The sequence below is a fragment of the Schistosoma mansoni genome, chromosome 5, assembly GCF_000237925.1.
Source record: "Schistosoma mansoni strain Puerto Rico chromosome 5, complete genome".
Taxonomy (NCBI): domain Eukaryota; kingdom Metazoa; phylum Platyhelminthes; class Trematoda; order Strigeidida; family Schistosomatidae; genus Schistosoma; species Schistosoma mansoni.
The window spans coordinates 7,429,853-7,439,480 of record NC_031499.1 but is presented as its reverse complement, the minus strand read 5'-3'; the positions used below and the strand labels follow the sequence as shown (position 1 = coordinate 7,439,480).

At 35.1% G+C, this 9,628-nt stretch overlaps 1 protein-coding gene across 1 annotated transcript in view; it reads left to right on the top strand.

Annotated features, from left to right (window-relative positions):
- Window positions 1–334: 334 nt before the first annotated feature.
- Smp_143950 (hypothetical protein) overlaps window positions 335–9,628 on the top strand; it is a gene marked incomplete at both ends in the record, with an annotated part of 42,558 nt that continues 33,264 nt past the window's right edge. Inside the window, one exon of the mRNA XM_018797773.1 lies at window positions 335–713. Within this exon, the coding sequence (XP_018652782.1) occupies window positions 335–713 (379 nt within the window). The remainder of the gene's footprint in view (window positions 714–9,628) is intronic.

Sequence of the window (9,628 nt, the reverse complement as noted above, 5' to 3'; positions counted from 1 at the left end):
AGTTTTCCTTAGATAACACTGGCCAATCAGAATTATATAAAATACAGAAAGTGCTGATTATTCATTCACTACTCGAGCAACGGTCCCCTAGTGTCATGTTAGAAAACAACGCTGTAGTTCAGCTATGAAGTTCACGACTAACGTCTTTGAAGACTGGCACCGATATATCGCTATATAATAACTAAATTCATGTTGATTGACTCGCATTCTCCGTATTAATGGTTACCTAAGTAATTGTAAATATCTGTTAACATAATCCTAACTTTTTAATTTATTGTTAGGGCCTAAATTGACGTTGTTATTGTCACTACTCATTTCTTTACTACTTATAAAAATGTCAGTAGCTTCAAGCAGTGCATCAAAACACTATCTTTTAATACATGGTCCAATGCATACGAATGCTCAGATTAATTCAACTGTACTATTGAGATGTCGTGTTCAACTTCAGATTCAGAATGATCTCAAAGAGAATCATTACCAAATCATTCAGAATAGTAAATTGAGTAGTGAAGCATACTTGTCAGAAGTTTCTTCATCATCATCATTATCATCTACCGCACCAGGAACAGTTTGGCAAGTTATCAACCCATATTTATTACCTGATAAGTTGAAAATCATTGTTCAATGGATGAAAGATGGCTTCGGTTATGATCAAGATACATTGAGACAAACATTTAATGGAAGATATACACTTGTTGAATCTGAGGAACAAGGTTAGTCATTACAGATGGCACACAATACACTCTTAATATGTGGATTGTTTGTTCAAATATTTATTTTACTCATCTTCATTGTTAACTTAGTTCATTCGATAATAAACACAATTGATTGATCACATGACATCATGATTGATCACACATGATATTGATCACCACCCAGTGATCAAACAATTGTGATTACATCTCAGTCCTACAGGAGGTCAGTCGCGGTCCGAATAGCTCAGTGGTAACGTCTCTGACTGTGAAGCTGAGTGACACGGGATCAAATCCGTCAGGAAGCACCAGTTCACTCAAGATTACAGGTATACCTTGCTGACGAGTGCCAAGTAGCACGAAACCCGGGTTCAGGGTTTCCTGTTGACCACCTCCAACCACCATCTTATTCGACAATAATTTCCAGTTGCTTTTGACTACAGTTTTCAATATGATGACATACTGTTTAGATGTGTAATTGAAGCAAAAGCGAATTCTAAGTTGAACCTAAAATGAACTATATTTTAACAAGTGGTGATTTTTAAGTTGACATTTAAATGTAACGTTCATCATTTTGATTATCCTTAAGTTATTCTTCCAGTTAATTAATTTTTAACAGTCACGTTACGATTCCCTTGATAAAATGATATTGAACATCACAAACTGTGATCAAATTTTTGTGATCTTAAATCTGACTCCAGTGAGATCGAACAAATAATCGTTTTTGAATGATTACTGTCGAGATACATATGTTGGCTATCCTTGTATATTTCATCGACTTAATCGCATTGGCGAATAACGGGATTAAATAAGTCGAATACGAGAATGGATTTTTGAATACATATACTTTGTACACTCACTGATCTAGACAGGAATTGGGAGGGATGAAGCGAATAGAAGAGAGTAAAGTGAAATGACGTGCATTGGAGAAGGCATGTGAGCTAACTCCATTTAATCAAACGTTAATTAATATTTATGGCCAGATGAAAATAAGCTACAGAGATGTGATGAGTACGGTAAGATGTACACACAAATACGTTCATATAACAGTCAAGGTTGATGAGTGAATAATTAACAAGGTCAAAACGTGACTCAAGAGGAATGGATAAATTGGCCTATTCAGAAGCTACAATAAGGTCCTTGGGCTAACCATAGTAACAGATACTACAATATATTAAGATTGTAGAGAGAAGATCTGTTGCTCAGAAGGTTGATGTTGATGAAATTATATTCTCTGAGCTGATTTGTTGATATGTTTCTCCTTAATGATAGTATCTTCTTTATTCTCTGTGTCGAGTGGTTGAATTCTCGATTGAAGCCCAGGAGATTCAACTCCACCATAATCATCATACATCATTATTCATTGTTCATCTGTGTTGCTCAGTATAATCTTTTTGCTATAATTACAGTATTTTACCTTGTTACTTCAAACAATAATATTTCCATGCATTTTTCAGTCAAACTATTCAGCTACTATATATCTATAAATATAAATTCACTTAGTATTGCTTGTTTGAATCTTTACATTGATGTTTAGCATTGCAATTGATCAGTGTGTTATTGGTATATGTGCATCGTGTGCGTATTGCCTCGATATAGCCTTAATTGACAAGCATTATAAGGAGAGATGGATAGTGGATAGCAGTGAAATCCAGGATGAGTGTTTCGTCTTATTTGAGACTCGTCTGCTGGATGTGCCTGCATCTCAGAGTTGATGTTCACTCTGGGACTCAAACCCAGTACCTTTCACCTCAAACGCCATCTCATTATCCACTCAGCTACTGATTCCTGATAGACACTTGCTTGTGCAATGGGGTGAAGTTTAAATTCACTTAGTATTGTTTGTTTGAATCAGTTGCAGTCCTAACACATCAATGAGAAGATTTAAACAAACAATACTAAGTGAATTTAAACTTTACCCCATTGCATAAGCAAGTGGCTATCAGGACTCAATAGCTGGGTGGATAACGCAATAGAGTTTGAAGCGAAAGTTACTGGGTTCGAGTCCAAGAGTGAACATCAACTCTGAGATGTGGCAGGTACATCCAGCTGACGAGCCCTAAATAGGACGAAACTCGCCTCCTGGATTTCACTGCTAACCACTATTCATTTTTGATCTATAGATATACTTACAATGTAACAGTATCATTCATGGTTATAAGTGGTTCAATAAATCTCAGTAGTCAACTGATAGATTTTTTGAATTTACAAATAAATGTATATCATGATTGCGATAATTCCATGTGTAAACTGACTGATTACTGATTACCTGAATCATGTTTGTTTAATGCTTTTATTGTAGTACCACAACCAGTCTTGTCGTTACATACTATAAAGTTTAATCTTCAGCAATTGAAAGCCTATAGACGTAGACTTCGTGTTAGTTGACAATGATCAAAAGGATGGATCTCTAATCTTGAGAGAACTAACAATTGATTTGCGATTAGAATCTGTGCAGATTTCCATTAGGAACTACATCACTAGGTATGTTGAGAATTGTCAGGGCTCCAAAGAATAAACGAACATAACATTGGTGTAAAAATCTTACTTGCACAGACAATCTGATTATCTCGGTAGTATCTCCTCTGACTATGAGACTGGATGATCAGGTTTAGAATTCCATATGGGACATAACTGCGGGTATTTTCAAACAGCACAAGTTGTAAATGAACTGAAGACTCTTGTTTATTACCTTTGACTACATCAAATAAACTGCCTTAGCATTTCTAGGTGGTTTATGATTGATATATATTACAAGTAAAGGCCATATATTTGCTCGACTCAAATCAACTCTCCCTTTCAATTACATGAAGTAAATTTTAGAGTCATTTTGAGAAAAACCACATCTGACACAGTTAGTGATGAAACCCTCTATTAAAAATTTGATTGAAGCTTGACCATCATGAAAAACCTGGACTGCCGTTTCTTCCTATTGTAGGACTCCTTAGCAGTGTACATCCATGATTCGATCTCGCAAGATTCGAACCCAGGACCAATCAGTCTCGCGCGCGAGCGATTAACCTCCAGACCATTGAGCTGGCCCACATTCAGCGGTGTAAATGTCTAACTTCAACCAATCCACGAAATTGATCAACCATTCACCATTGTCTTCAGTGAGTTGATATCTCACAACAGACTTAGTTGAAGTCCACTGGTCACTGCTTCTCACCAAAACTCCAGGAAATATCTCTTGAAGTTAGTCACTATTGAGCATATTATTATTATCAGACCAATCTTTACAAATGTACTTAAAAGTGAGATATCTTCATCAACTCTCCTTTCCAAATACACAATCATACTATACTATTAAGCTCAAAAGTTAATTTTCACATAAAAAAACTGATGATCTCAACTATTAAGAATAAATTTATCAGAAAGAGTTTTTGTGGAGATTTAGTATTTTCATAGTTGAAAGCGTGAGTCAATTGAAGCTAGACTACCAGGGATAACCTGAAAGCACTGGACGGCCGTTTCGTGACCATTGTAGTTCAAACCACGTCTGTTGTGAGATAGGAACTCACTGAAGAAAATTAGTGAGTGGTTGCTCAACTTCGTGGATAGGTTGGAGTTAAACATAAACACCATGAGATTCCGGTTAAGTGCTATGGCGCGAGACTGGTAGGTCCTGGGTTCGAATCTCGTGAGGCGAAATCGTGGATGTGCACTGCTGAAGAGTTCCACAATAGGATGAAACGACCGTCCAATGCTTCCAGGTTTTCCCTGATGGTCTAACTTCAATTGACTCACGCTTTCAACTATGAAAAACAAATTTATCTGAAATTGGAGAAGGCAACAAATGAAGAAAAACTTTAACCGGAACAAACAGTACTACTTTTTTGGGGGATATTTTTCTTTTTTTAGATTTCAAACAAACAAAAATAAAAATTCCGGTAGGTGGGAAAAACAATGTGAAGATAAGAAGGATAAAGAAGAAATGGAACAAGCAATAGTACAGATGATTGCGATAATAACAGTATTGACACATATATATATGCTTATTTACATTATACCAGATTGTAATGCTTGTTAGTGTTTACTATTTGTAAGTAAATATGTCAATGTGTGTGTGTGTGTGAATGTGTTGGGACTAGATGAATAATGAAAAAGTAGGTACATAACTGTTTTACTTAATTTAAACCATTGATATATGTGATTAGAATGATTGCATTGAATGAGCATGTGCATCGTTAAGAATACAGTGTGTCGATTCTTGCCCAGGACAGAGTAGGTTGGAAAATGCTGGTCGGCGGCTTATTCTCCATTGGGAGTAACAGGCGTAAGTAAGTAAGTAAGTGTCGATTATTATTGATGATGACGATCATTCTGAGAGGATTACCTTAATATTACCAGTAAGTCAGAGGTAAAGGATTCATAAACCGGTAACTGTTTGAACCAAGTAGCTTAGTGGATAATACGTTGACGTTTGAAATGAATGGTATTTGGTTTTAATCTCAATGTGAATAATAACACTGTAATACAGAATAACTGCTTAATGAGTATCAAATGAGACGGAATAGATATCGTGGATTCTATAACAAGCCACTATCCAACTTTAATAAGATCTTTTGCCCAGAAAATGTTGGGGAGAGGCAAAGAAAACAGATATACACATACATAATGCTTTCTCGTTCACAAATAATATGATATACGTTTTTGATGGATGCTTTCAGGATTATGATATTGATGATGGAAGGGTTAAGTGAAGGGAAGAGTTAAGTGGGTGAACCTAATGTTAGAATAGAGTCTAATGTGCTATTGTTATTGATATTGTTAGTAAAATACCGGAATGGGATGACCGTGATAAGATGTACTGATAATGTAGAAATTGTATGGATAGCAATCAAATTTATGTCGACGACAAGTTGTGCTCATAAACGATCTGTAATAATCAGTTAGATCATGCTTTTAATACTAACCACTGTAATGGTTTGAACTATTTTTTCGTTGATATTTTGATTGAAACTTCAACAGTCCTTTTGGGCATATGTGTATCCTGTAAAGATTGCCTTGATAAAGCCATTATGATACAAGTTAAGTATTAAATAAATGAGTTGTGGCTTGTGGTAGAACCCAAAATCAGCGTTTCATTCTGTTTAAGACTTGCAAGCTGGACTAAATATCAACTCTGAGATCAAGTACATCTAGCTGGCAGGTCCTAAATATGACAAAAGACCCATGTTAAATTCCAGTACTAGCTACATTTCACTATGACTGAGTTGAACTTTAGTTCAGGTTGAATTTACTTGACTATCAACTGATGAACAATGTGGCCAATATCTTATATGTATAAGTTTTATTCATAATTCATCCAATTTTTGTATAGCAAATTACGATGCTGTATATATTTATCAGTTGATTCCTTCTTTTGTTTAAAGCTTCCCATTGATGTTTAGAACTGTAATTGATAAGTCTCTTATTGGCATATGTGAATACTGTGCGTATTGCCTCGATATAGCCCTAAGTCACAAGCATGGTAAACAAAGATGAATAGTAGCTAGCAGTGGAATCAAGTTTAACGAGCGTTTCGTCCTATTTGGAACTCGTCAGCCGGATGTACCTGCATCTCAGAGTTGATGTTCACTCTGGGACTCAAACCCAGTACTGTTCGCTTCAAATGTCATCGCGTTATCCACTCAGTTACTGAGTCCTGATAGCCACTTGCTTGTGCGATGGCGTGAAGTTTAAATTCACTTAATATTGTTTATTTGAATCTTCCCATTGATCTGTTAGGACTACAATTGATCAATCTCTTATTGGCCATATGTCCATCCTGTGAGTATTGTCGGAATATAGCATTATCAGTAAAAATGGATAGTAGCTACCAGTAGAATCCAGTTTGATGATGTCTGTAAATTAGCCTATAAACTTAGTTACATTTTAGATGGTAGATTTATCTCTTTGTATGTCAATAGAATATCTATCTTGATAATCAAATATTATATGGTTGAAATCATGGGTCATTTGAAGCCAGACCACCAGGGAAAACCTGGAAGCACTGGATGGCCGTTTCGTCCTATTGTGAGACTTTTCAGTGGCAGTGCGCTTCCACGACCTCGCCTCACGAGATTCGAACCCTGGACTTATCAGTCTCGCGGCAGAGCACTTAACCGATAGACCACTGAGGAGTCCCACAATAGGATGAAACGACCGTCCAATGCTTCCAGGTTTTCCTTGGTGATCTAGCTTCAATTGACTCACATTTTCAACTATGAAATTACTAAATCTCCACATAAAACCCCTTCTGATAATTATGTTATTCTCATGTGTAATGAAAACATTATTTACTTGTCTAACTGGGTCAAATAGAATTAGGTTGATAGATGTTATGTTATTATTCAACTAAGCTGGATGAATGTGAAATTATGTAATTCAATGTTTGAATTGATGTATTGATGTATTTCAGTTATATTGGTTTACACTCATTCACTCACTCACTCACTTACACAAGTCTACATCAACTTCCATACCACAATACAACACATAGACAATTTTGATGAAGTTTTGTTCTCTAAGATGGATAGACAGTGTGATGAGATAAGGTCAATCTAGTTCAAATCTATTAGATAATATGATTATCTTACCTCATAGAAAATGTATCAAGTTTGTTTGCCTAAAGGAATCTCAAATGTATTAACTTGCATTAATGTCATAAACTCCATTAAATGACATTAGTGTTTATTTGATATGTTCTTTATGAAGATAATAATGGAGAATGGAAATATCCTAGAGATATATGTATCAAAAATACTTTTTAATGAAGTCAAGTTAACTAATATTAGTTCAAATTTATTAAGATTAGGTATCCGTTTATAAAGTTAATATCAAATATACCTATTTTATTAATAAAACTGAAGAGGCTTCTTCAACACTACGTCGTACCTGAGAAGATAATGAATATCATAAGGAATTCTTATGATGGATTAAATTGTCAAATTGTACATGAAGGACAACTTACTGACTCATTCGGGGTAAAGAACAGTGTTAGGCAAGGTTGCTCACTCTCACCGTTCTCTCTTTCTTCTGGTGATCGACCGTTTAATGGAGACGTCAACATCTGGAGGGAAGCATGGAATACAGTAGTCAATTGTCTTTTAACTAATGTCCATTCTTTACGGAAATGTCCATTATAGTGGTAGATATTATTGTTAGTATGTGAGTTATTTACCAAATGTAAATCTACTTGCTCAATTTATATTAACACTTACTATGTGAGAGCTAGTAAGCATTTTCTGTCATCTAAACTAAAATAGAAAAAGTTTAAAAATCTGTATGAAATGCTAGTTGATAGTTAAATCCAATAACCTTCAAACTCCTCGATAGTGCTCATCCACGATCTCAAATGCAGGATTCGAATTCAGGATCTTCGGTCTCGTGTGCAAAATCTTAATCATTAGGTTTTCAATGGTGGTATGACATTCATCGATTCATGATCTCAATCACAAAATCTTAACAATCCTCATCACCTTACATTGATAACCTTGAGACTGAGAAGTTAATTACTATCATACAATAAATAGTAATTGCTTTGACTTCATAAGAAGAATAACATATGAAACTTAAAACAAATGTCACCAAATATCAAAGTGAGATTCTTCGATACGAACATCAAGACAATCCTAATGAACGGAGCTGAAACATAAAGAACTACAGAAACCATCGTCAAGAGGGTACAAGTATTTATAAACAATTGTCTACGCAAAATACTCAACATTCACTGGCCGGATACCATCAGTAACAGCCTTCTATGAGAGTGGACAAACCAGCCTCAAGTTGAAGAGGAAATTAGCAAAAGACGTTGAAAGTGTATAGGATACAACACATTGAGGAAATCACCATCGTGCATCACAAGGCAAGCCCTAACGTGAAATCCTGACGGGAAGTGGAAAAGAAGGAGGCCAAAGAACACATTACTCCGTGAAATAGAAACAAATATGAAAAGGATAAGCAGCAACTGATAAGAACTTGAAGGAATTGCCCAAGACAAGATTAGATAGAGAATGTTAGTGAGTGGTGTATGCTCCTCCACGAGGGATAACAGTCGTAAGTAAGTAGGTAAGTACTTTGACTTCAATCAATTATCTTACTATTTTATCCTCCGAATTTCCTTCTTTTTTTCTTTTCTCTAGTTCCGCCAAAATCGATTCATTTAAATATTTTATTATATGAAAATTCAAAATTTAAATTTTTCTATGATTATAATAATCAATTAAATGATCATTTAAACAATCAATCAATATGGATTCATTTAAATCAAACCATTCAATTGATATGTAGTACATCATCATGGAGTAAACCATTAGGACAATTATTATGGTTTATAAATGATAAAATATTAAATCAAGTTCAAAATGAAAAGAGAACAGATGATGATGATGATGTAACAAACTCATCATCATCATCACCATTCAGATCATCGTCGTCGTCATCATCAACATTCAGATCATCGTCATCATCATCGTCGTCGTCGTCGTCATCACCGTCATTCAGATCATCGTCATCGTCGTCATCATCGTCATCATCATCATCATCATGTCAACATATAAATGATTGTTTTCAGAAAAGAAAAGAATTATTCACTTGGTTAAATATGGAATTTTGTGATTTAAAATATGGATGTCATATTATAAATAAAACACAAACTTCAGTGATATTTGATCATTCCTTTTATACTGGACAATTGATTGAATTTATTCAAATCAATGATATGCCTTCAGGTATTCAACTGTAAGTGATTTACTTTCTATCTTTTTTTTTTACTTTTTAATATGAACTACTGATTTTGGAGCATACACGAGAATTGAAGTTTTAATGATGATGATGATGATGATGATGATGATGACGATGATGATGATAAGCAAAGGTGGCTAGTGGCCGGGGGGGGGCGGGAAGTGGTTGTCGTCATTGAAAGCTTATTATATGTGCGTATTATTTGGAGA